The 15030-nt window shown below is 45.1% G+C and overlaps 1 protein-coding gene across 6 annotated transcripts in view; it reads right to left on the bottom strand.

The window, feature by feature from the left end:
• Positions 1-1703: 1703 nt before the first annotated feature.
• LOC117770783 (regulating synaptic membrane exocytosis protein 2-like) overlaps positions 1704-15030 on the bottom strand; it is a 25887-nt gene continuing 12560 nt past the window's right edge. The window contains exons 15-35 of one of the 6 annotated variants that reach the window (XM_034600491.1): positions 14897-15027; positions 14603-14774; positions 14353-14512; positions 12368-12436; positions 11940-12075; positions 11409-11519; positions 10569-10619; positions 10379-10447; positions 10226-10285; positions 9164-9331; positions 8077-8186; positions 7914-7943; positions 5179-5201; positions 4996-5093; positions 4550-4705; positions 4125-4309; positions 3807-3942; positions 3551-3663; positions 3006-3107; positions 2484-2623; positions 1704-2389 (exon numbers count right to left, since the gene is read on the bottom strand). In XM_034600491.1, the coding sequence (XP_034456382.1) occupies positions 2204-2389; positions 2484-2623; positions 3006-3107; positions 3551-3663; positions 3807-3942; positions 4125-4309; positions 4550-4705; positions 4996-5093; positions 5179-5201; positions 7914-7943; positions 8077-8186; positions 9164-9331; positions 10226-10285; positions 10379-10447; positions 10569-10619; positions 11409-11519; positions 11940-12075; positions 12368-12436; positions 14353-14512; positions 14603-14774; positions 14897-15027 (2406 nt within the window). In that variant the 3' untranslated portion in view covers positions 1704-2203. The remainder of the gene's footprint in view (positions 2390-2483; positions 2624-3005; positions 3108-3550; positions 3664-3806; positions 3943-4124; positions 4310-4549; positions 4706-4995; positions 5094-5178; positions 5202-7913; positions 7944-8076; positions 8187-9163; positions 9332-10225; positions 10286-10378; positions 10448-10568; positions 10620-11408; positions 11520-11939; positions 12076-12367; positions 12437-14352; positions 14513-14602; positions 14775-14896; positions 15028-15030) is intronic. The other 5 variants (XM_034600492.1, XM_034600497.1, XM_034600494.1 and 2 more) reach the window with 5 other exon arrangements.

The raw sequence follows: 15030 nt of genomic DNA, 5'->3' as shown, positions 1-15030 counted from the left end.
CATGGAGTCGAGTGATTCCAGTGGACGAACGAAGCAGATCTCCACAAACAATAGAAACCATGTCATTGATCGCAGAATGTGATTTGATGACGATCAATGTTAAAACTAAGTAAAGGGTTATTTCTAGGATTATCTTGGCGCTCGCTGCCTCCACTGGTCACGTGACCCTTGTCCCACCGGTCGTAGCGGTGTCCTGAAGACTCTGTTGCTTGATCGTCCTCATGTACGTGTCTGATTCAACACTGAGATCAGGTTCCTGATGTCTGACTGGTTCTAAAGGAAAGATGTCCAATCACACTGTTAATTCTAAAAGTCTTAAAGTTTTATTGATCCTGTGAAAAAAAGTTGTAGATGTGTCAAACCTACGATAACGGAACTGAAACATCTTTATGCATTTGAATAGTGTTAATTATTATTCAACATAAGTCTGAATTAGAGACTGGAGGAGGAGTGTGTTTCAGAGGACGCTCGGAATTTTAGCTGATTGTGTCGGAGAAGATGAAGCGATCATGTGACTCCCTCCTCAGACTGAAGCCATTCAAACGTCTGTATTTATGATCTTTGTTACAGTTTTTGGTACTCGGCTCTCAGCTGACCTTGTGTGACTGTGTATATTTATTATTAATAATATGACTGTGGTTATTGTGTTAAGTTGCTGTTGTGTAGCTGTTTTTTCTGACCTGCATGATTCAAGTGGTTTGGTGTTAGTTTTTCTTTGAGTCTGTAAAATTAAAAACTTTAACTGCACTAAAGGATTAAAGGTTCACATCAAGTCTGACGACTCTATCTTCACATTCTGACACCATACATCAACTATTATTAATAAGTGTCCAAACTTCAGTGATACGAGGCGACGTGAACTGGCTCGTTATTATAACCTGCTAGTCCTAGGCTCATGGCTCGGTCCTCACTTACCCACGTGTAGGCAGACTTACTGACTAGGGAGGACATGGAGACTCGCTCTGCCACCACCTGAAACACTGCGCAGTCTGTTGTCCGTCCCCTGCGGCCACACCAGGCTCCGAGCTATCAGTTCAGTTCAGTGTCCCCGTGCCCTGGGTTCGAGTCTCTGTGGCATCACACCTGTCCGCTGCAGTCGCGCTCCACCGTGGGTCGAGTTTTCCACTAAAAAGGGAGTTGACCCCAGCCCCTGTGTGGAATGTCAGTCTTTCCCTATGTCCTCGCTCTAAACCCAAGAATAAATAAATAATCAGACAAACCTCCAACTGAATCTCAACTGACGAGGTTACACGTTCTTGTAGGAACCTGAAAGTATTTTATAGATCACACAGCAGGATGACATCTGCTTCCCTCTACTGGTCAGACTGAAAACAACCTGAAGCTCCAGGTCTGAAGGACACTTCAATGATTGGAGGTTTTTTCCCGTAAGTCACTTTCTCTTCTCAGAATTACTGAATCATGTTCATCAATGAAAAAGCTTGAACTGTAAACAAAGATGGACGACACGTCTTCGCTTCCTCCAGAAAAGAAGCCACTAGCTCTAAAAACACTACTACAGTTAAGCATCAGTATTTTATATTGATACCAGAAGAACCTCGTGAACCAGGTTCTTGTTCCTAACAGGATCTTTATGGACCATGACGTGTGTCAGTGAGTCGTCGTCATGGAAACCAGCAAAAGCCAATAAAAATGTAGTTGGTTCAGAGTCACACAGAACAACTGATCTTTGAGAATCTTTTTATTTTTACTTTGCAGGCGATGTTCTCATTTTCTTTAAAGTTTTTCACAGTGGATGTTTTTATGTTCTACTCATCGTTCCATGCAAAAACAAAAAGAACCAGAACTCCGTATTCCTGCATCGCCATGGAAACTATCAGGTGACGGACTGAGTCTATGGGTTCTGGACATGCCTCGTAACAGTCACATGACTCCTGAGGAGCTGCTGTGATTGGCTGGCAACTGGAGGTCACATGGCCTCTCTTGTCCTTTCTTTTCCCAGCATCCTTTGGTACGAGGCCTTGTCCTGTGTATGGGTCGTTTTGTGTCACCATCAGGGGGTGGAGCCTCCCTTCTCCTCCCAGTGACATTGCATGACGCTGTTACACATCACTGTGATGTCATCATGCAGCATGCAACAGCAGAGGAGAATCATGGGACTTTTTCGAAGGTCCCGCCCGGACACAGCATGTCCCCCCCCTCTCGACCGTTACTGTGATGGTATCGTTAGTCCTGCTTCTTGACACTACGACTTGCCCTCGGTCTCCTTATTGGTCAGAGGCGCCAAGGCAGGGTCCACCAATGAGGTGGCAGGAAACAGTTTAAACCAGCCAATCACCATGTTGGACAGGTCTAGATCGTCCAATAGGATCTGAGCAGCGCCCATGAAGGATTTATGGTCCATCCTGCCGTAGTCTCCCCACACGATGATCTGAGAACAGAGGTTACTACTTTAGGTTTAGTTAGGTGTGTGTCTGTGTGTGTGAGTCTGTGTGTCTGTGTGTGTGTGTGTGTGTGTGTGTGACCTGCAGGACTTTTCCCTCTGGATTCTCCTCAAACTGCAGCTGTTGTTGATAAAGTGGATCCAGTGTTTTTCTTGCCAGACGGGTTCTCCTCTTCAGAACACACTTCCCGTTATCCATCAGGTACACCTTCACATACGGAGCTACACACACAGACAGTTTGTATAATTAATGGACTCCTCCAGCAGGTGGTGCTGTTTATCTGCCTAAACTCGTTAAATGTCCTGTTCATGATAGAACGACTTCAGATGTGACAACAGGAAGTAGATGATACTGTTTGAATCTGTAGATTTAACTTTATTTAAAGGACCACACCTTCCTGTCGACAACTGTATATAAAGATAAACGACAGGTCTATGAATGCTGCCATCTTGTGGTGAGGATGTCATTTGGAGTAAGACTGTGATTGGCCGAAGTGATCGTGAGGTGGAGCTGCATTGTCACGGTTACACAGAATGTTGGTGTGTGTTGTTCTGTTGTAGTGTATTGTGTTGTTTGGTGTGTAGCACAGTATAGTGTTTTCACCTGGAGTGTTCTTGTTGCCTTGTTTACCCACAAGCCCCCGGGCTCGAATCACCTCCACGTCCAGACGCTCCTTTCTGAACACCATCCCAATCTGGATGTCACCTGATCAATAAACAACCAATCACGTAAATACCATTATACTATTGGATATATATAGATATATAGATATATATATAGATATATATATAGATATATAAATAAAACATAAATGGTTATATGAATACAAACAATGCTGCCCCCAATTAATAAATACTGATATTACTCATGTTAACAATAGTACTAATATTAAACATGGATGTACAAATGTAAACTAACATACTGTTCAATATACAAATAATATATTGTATATATATATATATATATACACACACACATATGAATAAATTAACATTTAATACTTGAATAGATATAAACATAAATAAATATTTCTTGATGTATCAATATAATATATATGTGTATTTATATATAATGTATCAATGTATGAAGATATAAAATAAATAATGAACAAAAGAAGTAATTTTAATAAGGTTTTGATTGGTCATTACCCATGGGGGGCGTGGCCAGAGTCTGCCGTCCAGCCAGCTGGGCGGGGCCTAATCCTTCCAGGAACCCAGTGAACTGTTGGTCCGTTGCCAACTTCACACCCGGAAATATCAGCCTGAAGAGCCGGAGAGAAGAATTCAAAAAATGTACATGTATTAAATTATCTCTAAGAGAATAAAAACTAAAGAAATGAAAAATGAAGAATCAGGAGTGAAGAGGAGCGACAGAATAAAAAAGATGAGTGACAGAATTTCATACGCTCCAGGTTTGGGGTCGTCGGCGTCCGGGTCACGACTCGGTTGTCTGGTGAAACGAGATTTGAACTCAACAGCCAAACCGGTTTCTATGCTCCTCTGGACAGGAAGTCTCACCACCTTCTTCTTCTTCTCCTCCTCTGGATGGATGGAGAGATCAACAGAGAGAAGACAGGGATTTGAATATGAGCCATCGACACTGAGTATCTGCAGTAGAGTGTTCATGCCTGTAGGGGGCAGTGCGGCAGGACGGAGTGGGTTTGGAAGCAGTTTCTCTGCCGATCAACACGAGGAGGTTAAAGACGTTTGAACTGGGACTGACCCTCTGGGTTGAGCTGCGAGGCGCTCTGACTCTTCTTTCCCAGTCCGACCATCCCCATCATCCTCGCTCCGAAACTCGAGCGTCGCTTCTTGTCATCGTCGTCGTCGTCATTCCTGCCCAACGAACAGATTTCCCCCCCGACACTTGAGGACTTCATGAGAGGAGCTCCGGCCGCCGGTGCCGGCCTGCGGGGGACGAGAGACAGGGACACAGCTGTTAATCCCCCAGAGGGGGAGGGACAGTGACACTCACACCTGTAAGTTACCTGGGGGGGGGGGGGGGGGCACATGCCTGTCAATTCTTTTCCAGGGAGGTGGGGGCATAAAGGGAGTGGGTAACAGCAGCACACATAAGAAGTGGGCGGCGGCACACTGTTGCTATGACGAGTGGTTTGACTCCAGACTGTTCATTGGTTGCTCCCTTACTTTGAAGGCTTGGCCTCCTCCTCCTCCTCCTCCTCCTCGGCCTCTTCCATCGATTCGCTCTTCTGCAGTAAGGCTCCGCCCTCTGCCGCTACTTCCTGTTTTCCCTCTGTTCCCGCCCCCAACTCCACTGATTGACCTTCTAGGGCCTCCGACCGGCTGCGTCAGCCAATGAGAGGAAAGAACAGGAGCATGCGGACAAAGACATGCAGCAAAAGACATGCTAACATGCTAACGCTTTAAGCTAACAGAAAGAGCATGCAGAGTTAACATGCAGACAAATTTAACAACAAAATGGTAAATTAATAACATGTTAACATCAACAACGTCAACGTATTAAAATGGAAATTTTGAAAACCACAAATATAAAACATGCTGTTAACATTCATCAGTTATTTAAAACCTTGTAGATTTGGCTGTGCTGCTCTGTGATTGGTTCCTGGACTCACCTAATTCTGCGTACAGATCGCGTGTCGGAGGCGTTGGACATGGCCGACACGTCGCTGACGTCACTGTCTGACGATTTAAAGGACAAGCTGTCCCTCATCTGGACACAGAACATGAGGAGCAGGTGTGTGACATCATCAGTGTTTTTTAGTGTCAGATGTTGTAACGTGTTTGTGTGTGTTCACCTTGGATGGATCCGTCATCACACCTGCAGGGACACAGGAGTGGTCAAACATTGAGACGTCATCAAATCAACTTCTGATGTATTTATATCAATTCAAATATTCAGTTTTTGCATGTACACTAGAAATAACAGTGACTGTAATATAAAATATTACTAAGAAAATAAAACCAGTCGCTAGGTTTCTGACTGATTGACGACATGGACAACATCATAATGATGAAATCACACAGAGTGACGACCAAATAGGAAATTCACTCGTTCAACCAAGAGCAGGGCGGAGCTTCACATTCAGACTGATTCTGAAGAGCTGGTGAACAAGTGAAACAAAGAAAATCAGGAGACTTCAGGGATCAAAGTACGAAGCTAATGGCGACTTCTGGATGGATCTACGCTGACAACACAAGATAAATCTAACAATAGTTCATCGGACAATAAATCTGCAGGAATCAAACACCTTTGGCTTCATTGTATCGTCGTCAACAGTTTTACAAAGATCAATTTGCTGATTGTTAATCGCTCTGATTGGAAAGTTAAAGTTTAAAAGGAAAACTAACTGTATCTTAACATTTAGCCTGATTAGCCTCGTTAGCTACAGTTTGTTGAATTCTTGTAGCCTGTGGTGAATAATTCCCATTTACATTAATATCATCACAGACTCAGGTGACAAATGTGTCACATGGTCTAGGAGCTACCTGTCTACGGGTGGGCGTGGCTAACAGGTGGTACGTTACCATTGGCAGCTTTCTTTTGCTGGTCCTCCCATGTGACCTCTACATCATTGCAGACAAAGAGAGGTGATTGGTCAGACTTCAGCAGCACCCTGAACTGTTCAGGTGATACATCTGACGTCAAACCAGTTAAACCAGCTGGAGTCAAAACCTCCGACTTAACACCTCGCCCACCTGGACAACCACACCGGATCAGTACAATCTGACGAGGATCATTTGAACGCATCATCACAACTTGCCTTTTCTGGTCCCTCCAGATGTTGCTGAGCATATTTCAGGCTCTGACATGGACAGGTATGATGACATCAGCATGATATAGCAGAGGTAAACACATGGAGGAAAAAATGAAATGAGAGATGATGGAGACTGAAATATCCAAATTTGACTGACTAGTTTACCACTAATGATCATCAACATGTCATGTACACACCTGGAGTCTGTGGGGGCGGGGCTGGGGAGGGGGCAGGTGTTGGAGTAGGTGCAGGGGGCAGGGCTGGTTCAAGAGGTGACTGTGATTGGACTACAGGAGCTGGGAGTGGGGCTGGCATAGGTGCAAGCACAGGGGGTGGGGCTTGGGTGGCTGTTGTGTGTGTTGGTTGGGCTGGGGAAGCTGGAGGTGTGGCTGCAACAGGTGCTGGTGTAGAAGTAGGTAAAATTGTAGGAGCCGGGGATGGGGCTCCCACAGATGGTGCAGGTGCAGGTGCAGGTGCAGGTGCAGGTGCAGGTGCATGTGCAGGTGCAGGTGCATGTACATGTGCATGTGCAGGTGCTGGTGCATGTGCAGGTGCAGGTGCAGGGGCTGGTGCAGGTGCATGTGCAGGTGCAGGTGCAGGGGCTGGTGCATGTGCAGGTGCAGGTGCAGGTGCATGTCCATGTGCAGGTGCAGGTGCAGGGGCTGGTGCATGTGCATGTGCAGGTGCTGGTGCATGTGCAGGTGCAGGTGCATGTGCAGGTGCATTTGCATGTACAGGTTCATGTGCTGGTGCTGGTACAGGTATAGGTGCAGGTGAAGGGGGTGGGTGAGGCTGTACAGTTCCAGGAGGAGGCGGGGCTTGGATTCGTATAAGAGGAGGTAGTGGTTGAATGCCAATAGGAGGGGTTTGTATGTGGGCAGTGGGAGGGGCTGCATGTGGTGCTCCTGTGGTAGACGTGGCCAAAACTGATGGAAAAGATCAAAGAGAAAATGAAAAAGAAAAGATGATCAAAGATGAATGAAGACAGACAATGAGTTGATGAATGATCACATGACCTGTTACAAGAGCTGAACAATCACATGACAAGTTTCACTAGTTTTCACTGACATGACCCTTGCAGTGATCGGTCAAATAATAGTTAGTGTTTGAACCTTTGTCCCTTTTCACGTCAACAGGACTGGACTGAACCTCATCTCAGACCAGTTTGTCATCGGTAGTTTACCTGCTACAAAACTAACAACAGCCAACAATGACCAAGCTAAGCAAACCTCGGCCCCACATGAAGGTGATGATTCTCAGAGGGATCTTAGTTATAAACCAGGACCAGGATCTCAGCTGAAAGTACCACGCAGCCAGGAGTAGAATGACGGCAGAGTAGATATTCACATCATTAGGAACACCTTTACTTCAGATGTGTTCAGACCACATGAAATACGAAGAGTTTGTCACAAACAGTGACATTATATCAACCTGCGCCTGCTGGGGGAGACTACTGTAACTTCTCTTATGGTTGGCACAATAGAAATAAAATGTACTTGATTTGACTACATCTCCCAGCATGCACAAGATTCACCTAAAATGTGACTTAACGGCTTAACGCATTAAGCCGAATGTTTCATTCAAAACACCCCAAACTGTGACCTCAAGTCAACAGTTTAATATCAGATCAGTACGTGACTATTACTACAATTACTGGAAAGTTAATTTTTCAAAAGTGCAACAAAGGATTAGAACTGTTCTAGTTCTAAACTAAAGGAACCCAGAGCAGGTGAACGACACTCGGGTGTTAAACTTCACACAGTCACAGTCTGTACCTGTCTGCACAGTGTCAGGGAGTTCTCCATCTGAAAGACACGACCCTTTGTTAGATCACTAGAGATCCGTCCTGGGACACAAACATTTTCTTCCTGCTTAATGCAGATGATCCACAGTTATATGTCACAGTAAAACCTGAAAACTTCATTTGTCAGTACGTACTTCTGTCCAGAGCTCCTTTGGGTGGGACAATGGGCAGCTGGCGAACTCGGCGGCCACAGACTGGTGTTCCCGACGGACTCGTCTGGGTCGATCCACTTTGAGGATTGGCTCTGTTTGACAAAGTAAGAAATCAAACTACTAATGTCACATGGGACGACTGAAGCCAAAGGTCAGATATTAAATTGTCAGTAGTAAGATTCAGGGTTTTGTTGATGTAAGTTTGTGCTTTAGCAACACAATGCACAAACAACAAGCTAATGGCTAACACCATTAAAATGCCTTCAATCAATCGACTGTCTCCATGGTTACAGTGATTGATATGATTTGAGTTTGTCCAGCGGGGGAATTGGCACAGATACTCAATTCTCGGGCTGAATCCAAATGTCCAGACTTTTCTGATCCTGCGAACTCACTAATTAACTGACGTGTTACTGGGAAGCTGAGGAGGAGATTCCAACTGGAAACCACACCTACCCCCAACCCTGACCCTAACCATAACATAGCTGAAGTCAAGTCTTTAGAAGGCCAAGAGCTTGAAATAACTGCCATGGAAGAGGACAGAGGGGCTGTTTCTTAGCTCATTTTATCCCTTTGTTTTCCAGTATCAGTATTTATGACCAAAATCTGCTGGGGCTCAGTCTTTAGGTCTTGAAGCTGGAGGTTTGGATTCAACCCGAGTTCACAGCAGGATTACGACTCAACTACCAAGGATTAAGAAAAAAACTAAGTGACCTTAGGAATCAAGAAACTCATGCAACCAATAAGCGATGCCAACATGCTGTCAAACAAACGTGAGTCAGAAAAGCAAGAAGACGAAGCTCAGATATGAGGGTGGAGAAACAAAAAAAAGGATTAATTCAACAAATGAATTCCAGCAGTACAGAAATCATGTGGGGTTAACCCCAACCCTAAAACAAGTGTTTAGTGGTGTGATGTCACTGTGAGCCAATCAGGGAGCAAGCTTAGGGGTTAGAATAATATGGGTGTGGTCAGTCTTCAGATAGCCGTAATTCTCCTGGATAAAAAAACACATTCAACAAACACAACACAGACGAAGTTGGTTTCTGATAGGTCAGTTGCCAGTCACCTGGTGCAGGCAGGTGAGGGGGGGGCGGAGCGTCCAGACCTCAGGTGGACGAAGTCAGATCGGTCTGTGGAGTGTGAGCGTGTGTAAAGCGGTTGGTCCGCCATCGCACGCTGGTCAGCTGACCGAGAGCGACTGTAGTAATACCGCCGGTCCATACCCCGGCTGTACCTGCACATCACCATGACAACAATCACCCACCCTCACCATGACAACCACTGCACCTGTGGGAGAGGTTGATTGGTCAAACCTGTGAAAGGTTTCAAGTCAGGTTATCAGGAAATGTAAGGCACTGACGGCTGTAAATAAAATAACAAAGAAGAAGAAATCCTAAAAGAAGACTTTCAGGATTCTGACACTACATTTCCCAGAAGGCCTCAGTGATAAAGTAGACAATGAAAAAAGGAGAGAGAAGCAGGAAGTTCTGAGGCCGTTTCAAATACAGAGAACTCCAAATTCAAACTTGTGCTCTCCAGAGGTTAAACTCTTGTGTGTTACACGAATTAACAAACATAAGCATTCCAACATGCTAAAGTAAATGGTGGACATGCTAAATATAAAACTTTCCAACCACCAGCATGTTAGCATTGTCACTGTGAGCAAGTTAGCATGCTAATTACAATACATGTCATTTGGTGGACACTTTTACAATTAGTGCATTCAACACCTATGAAGGCCCATTGAGGGGGTCAGTGTCTTGCCCAGGGACACTTGGGCAAGACAGATGGGGAAGACTGAGGATTGAACCCTCGACCTTCTGGTTGGAGGATGACCGCTGTACCCACCGCTGTACCCCTCAGCCACAGCCGACTTTTAAAATTTTTGAATTTTGTTCTGCCTATTTCTTGAACTGAAATATCACAGGACGCTATGGAGAACTTCAGATGAAATGACAAGGTTTAAACAAGGACCACAAATTGAAACTGTTGTACTCTGGACTGAAAGACACCTCAGCATGGTTGTGGGATGATAAGGAGGGGACACAGAAAGACTACGACTGTCCTCTACATCTACATATGTTATAGTCTAACTGTCTGAAAGTCAAACTGTCCGTCAGTCCGTTACCTGTGCAGTTCCTCGTCGTAGGTGTCGGGTTCGTAGGGGAAGTCTGGGATGAAGTCCTGACTGAAGAACAGAAAGGTATCAACTCCAAAACACGATGAATCTAAAGTCAACTTCATCCTCTACACTACATTACCCACAAACTCTGGGGCTCACCTGTAGTCCTCACAGTTCCCATTCATCATGGGGTTTGTCCAGGGAGCGTGGTACGGACCGTTCATATATCTTACAGACAGAAGCACGAAGGAAGATGAGAACGAGGTTACTGCAACTCGTGGTACTAGAGGTACAACTACTACTACAACAAATACTACTCCTCTAAATCTTCATCCAATAGTTTCAGTACCTGTCATGAGAATCGAGCGAGTTGGTAACAGACATTTTCCTCAGTGATCTCCTGAATACACAGAAACAGATAGTCAGACACAACTGACCAACATTCTGTACCACAACCAACAACCAGGATAGAATCTGGACAAAAACCAGCACCACACCCAGATATCAAACCTATACTGCCACCAGTACAAGCAGTACTACAAGTCATATAGTGGTACAACAACAATAATTTGCAGCCCCACCAGTTCTAAAGCCGGTGCAACTAGGACTACGAGAACTGGTACAACTAGTACTAAAACTAGCAGCATCCAGCAATCAGAACGAGTAGCCAGTGTTGTGACCAGTAGCCGTGGATTAACCTGTTCCGAAAGCTAAAGCTACAATGACTGGTACTTCAAGCAGGAATATGTAGCAAAGTCAGTACCTCAACCAGTACAGAAACCAGCACTACTACAAATACTAGTAGTAGCTGTAGTACAACAAATACTACAACTAGTATATAACAAGCATAGCAATTGTACAAAGAGCAGTACTGCAACAGAACTACCACCAGTACTAGAACCAGAACTACACAACCAAATCCCCTCGAAACCTGGGTCCTGGTCGACCCCTGAGATAGAGCAGTGTGTTGTTTGATTGGTTCGGCAGCAGCAGAGGGGCGTGGTTTATCTGACAGGACAGGTGTATCTGGTAATGCTGCATTCAGCATGATGTATACTTATCATTTAATGATTGATTTAAGTTTCCCCTTAAGCACAATATTACACTATCATTTGTCCAGGACGTGTGCTGATTGACTGCCGTCCAGGTGACCCAGGTCAGGTGTTGTGCCGTGGGTTTCCATGGTTACCTGTCCAGACTGCTGTACTGGCCGGCGTCAGAATACGCTCTACTCAGCTTTGAACCTCGCAATAGTCGCACGGCGTCTTCTCGATACAACGGGTACAGAGGGTTGCCACTGGTATCCACAGTTCAAAGGTCAGCAGAAGTCAAAGGTCAGGATGGTTCACAGGTAAGAGGTGGTCGGAGGTCAAAGGTCAGGGATCAGGTGCCAGCAAAGGGTTAGGGTAGTAAGGTATGAAAAGAATAACAGTGAGTGGTGGTAAAATGAAGCTGAGACTTAATCAATGAACATACATGGAACATTTATTTCACTCATTTCTCAAAACATCTGTTCTCATCTTCTATCATCTGATTTCTTCTTTCTCCATTTTCATTCTTCTCATCGGGAGTTATCTTGTATCACATGATGTCATTCAATTACGAAGTCATCTCATATTATGATTCTTACCTTTCTGAAAACCTACTTCAACTCCTCATCTCTCATTTGTCAAAACTGAAACAAAGACACTAACACAGTTTGCTCAGTGGCAGCTGTTACCTGTGAGGAGGCGGTTGGCTCGGTGACCGTGACCTCATCCTGACCAAATCGGATCGGGAGCAGTGATTGGTCGACATCACTTGCTCCGGCACTGAGAGGGTGGAACTATGGAAGTCACGCCCATTCTGTCTGTAGTCTGCACACAAAGAAACAGAGCCTGAGTTGAACCATCAACTGCTACAGAATGCTTTGCTCTAAGGTCCCTGTCAGACCAGCAGTGATCACAAAGAATCTTCAGAGTGACCTCAGTTCAGTTCAGTAGTTTCAGGTGTTTCAGGAAAACACCGGTGAGATCATTAAAGGGAACATTTGAAATTAATATAAGGATCAATAGTTCTGAAACGTGTTCTATTTCCCGGTACGTGTTTAGTCTGAGCTTTAACAGTGAGCTGCAGATGTTGCAGTGCATGATGGGACATGGAGTTCACCTGATATCACCCCGATGCCGTCTTCACAGTCGTAATCTGAGAACTCACTGTCACTGATCCTCTGAGACCCTACAGAGAGAGGGGGGGGTGGAGACATTGAGACACAGAGAGGACGTTTAAGCCTATAAGCAGCTCTTCTGTAATCCTCTACAGGAAGGTCAACTAATCTGACACACAAACAGAAAGAGTACAGGAAGACAAGAAACAACTGAGTTTACACATTAAAAAAGGACAGATTCATATATTTCATTTGAGTTTACCCCACAAACTTGCCTGAAACCCTTCAGAAATCTTTTGGACAGAATTAAGGGCTTCTGAAACCACCGTAACCACTCCTACAACCCTCTGAGAACTACTGGAGCTACTTAATGATTGTCAACAAGTGCCTTGGGAAACCCTGGACTGATATCTACTGAATAATCCCAAAGATCCCCACAAAAGCCCTTAAGACAACTGGAACCCCTTTTGTGGAACCTGAAAAACGTGATGATGATTATTGGCGACTTGAAAATTAAAGGTCACTGGGCAACATTCAAGTTTTTACACACAAGGACTTTTAGAATCCTTTTAGAAAAGTCTGTAGCTCCTTGATTCTCTAAAGTAACTTTGAAATCCCACAAAGGATTCCTGGAATATATCCTTCAAGGAGACTCAGTGCCCCCCTTAGAGAGTCCACTAAAACATCTTCACGGAACTCTGCTAGTCCTTCTGAGTAAAACGATTACTTCAAGAACCTTTTAGAACTCCTGGCAATCACGTCATCTCTTAAAGACACATTGGTTTTACTCTGAGTAAGCTACAATATGTAGAACCCTAAGACCTCTGGGTTGATCTGCAGAACCCCCACAAGGACCACTGAGGACATCCAAACAACCATTCAGTGCAGCCTTGAGGAACCCCAGAACCTACTTTTTACATTACATTACATTGAGCTGACGCTTTTATCCAAAGCGACTCACAATAAGTGCATCAACCATGAGGGAACAAACCAGAACAACAAGAATCAAGTCAGTACTTTAGCTTTAAAAAGCCAAACTACGAGTGCTACATGTAAGTGACGATGGTTATTAGACATCATCTTCTTAACCGAGGTGTGGTCTGAAGAGATGCGTCTTTCGTCTGGAGGAAGACGTGTGGACTTTCTGTCCTCATGTCCATGGGGAGCTCGTTCCACCGTTTAGGAGCCAGGACAGCAAACAGTTGTGATGTTGTTGAGTGACAGCTGTCCATCACTGTGAGGGAGCAGCCGATTGGCCGATGCAGAGTGGAGTGGACGGGCTGGGGTGTGGGGTTTGACCATGTCCTGGATGTAGACTGGACCCGATCCGGTCACAGCACGGTACCAAGTACTAGTGTCTTTAAGCGGATGCAGCCACTGGTAACCAGTGAAGGGAGCGGAGGAGTGTGAGTGAACTTAAGTTAAAGACCAGTGGAGCTGCTGGTTTCTGGATGAGCTGCAGAGGTCGGATGGCAGCAGCAGGTAGACCTGCCAGGAGGGGGGGGCAGTAGTCTGGGTGTGAGATGACCAGGGCCTGGACCAGAACCTGCACCGCCTTTATAGACCCATCTGCTCCTTAAACTACCAACATTTTAAAATTCACACCTCCACTCAACAAAGACTGACGACATCACAGTGACATCATTGGGCCACAGAAAATATCACAAGTCTGTTAGCTTAGCATCACATCGGGAAAAGCCAAAGGAGGAAGAATAAGCTACAGAAGGTCAGCAGCCACAACAGACACACCTACACAGAGCTGTTATTACCTGAGTAACAGTAAGGACCTTTATCTGGTTAAGCATCATGGGAGGAAAGTAAAGGAAAATTGACAAATGAGTGAAATTTAAATCAAAACAAGATGAACTGAAGAAAAAAAAAAGCCAAAGAAAAGACCTTGTGATGATAAAAAAGATGTGGATAGAACATTGATTCATGTTATGGGAGTCACAGAGGATCAGAGGGTGTATCTGTGTTATTGTCTCACTCTGCAGCCTCCTGCTGGTCTGACTGAGTTCAGGCTGCAGTCCTCTCCTCTGCAGGTAGGGGGAGGCACTGGGCAGTGGCAGAGAGGAACCATCGTGAAGCTGTAGCTTGTACCAGTGAGGCTGATCGTCCAACAGAGCAGACTCCAGTTCAATCAGCACCTGAACAGAGAGAACAGACTGGTTTTTAAGAGTTTCTGTTGGGACGACTTCACTTCAGATGTCTTTTGAATGTTCTCCATATTTTCTGACCTCTCCCAGGAACTGACTCTCCTCCTCTCTGAGCCGGGCCTGATCCCAGACTGTCAGCTCCAGCATTCGTTCTCTGAACTCCCGCCGGTGGACCGGAGAGTACATGAAAGTCTGATTCCACCGAGGTTCCAACGACTTCTTTACCGTCTTCGTCCTCCGCTTACTTTTATCACTGCAAGGAGAGAAGTAACTGCCAATCATAGTTATAGAGAACCAGATCAAAGCTTGTGCAGGTTATAGGACCCCATGAATCGCAGAGTGGAGAAGAGGAAGCAGGTTGGTTCTTTTATTTACCTTCTGTCAGGCAGGAAGTATATCTTGACGTAAGGGTTCCTGGGTCGGCCGTCATCTTGGGAGGGAAGTTCTTTGGCTCCAAGAACTGTGACGATTAGCTGATGACCGACTTTATCGTACCAGAGCTTCACCTG

The sequence above is a fragment of the Hippoglossus hippoglossus genome, chromosome 11 (genome assembly GCF_009819705.1).
Source record: "Hippoglossus hippoglossus isolate fHipHip1 chromosome 11, fHipHip1.pri, whole genome shotgun sequence".
NCBI classification, from domain to species: Eukaryota; Metazoa; Chordata; class Actinopteri; order Pleuronectiformes; family Pleuronectidae; genus Hippoglossus; species Hippoglossus hippoglossus.
This window is presented reverse-complemented; position numbering and strand designations above follow the sequence as displayed.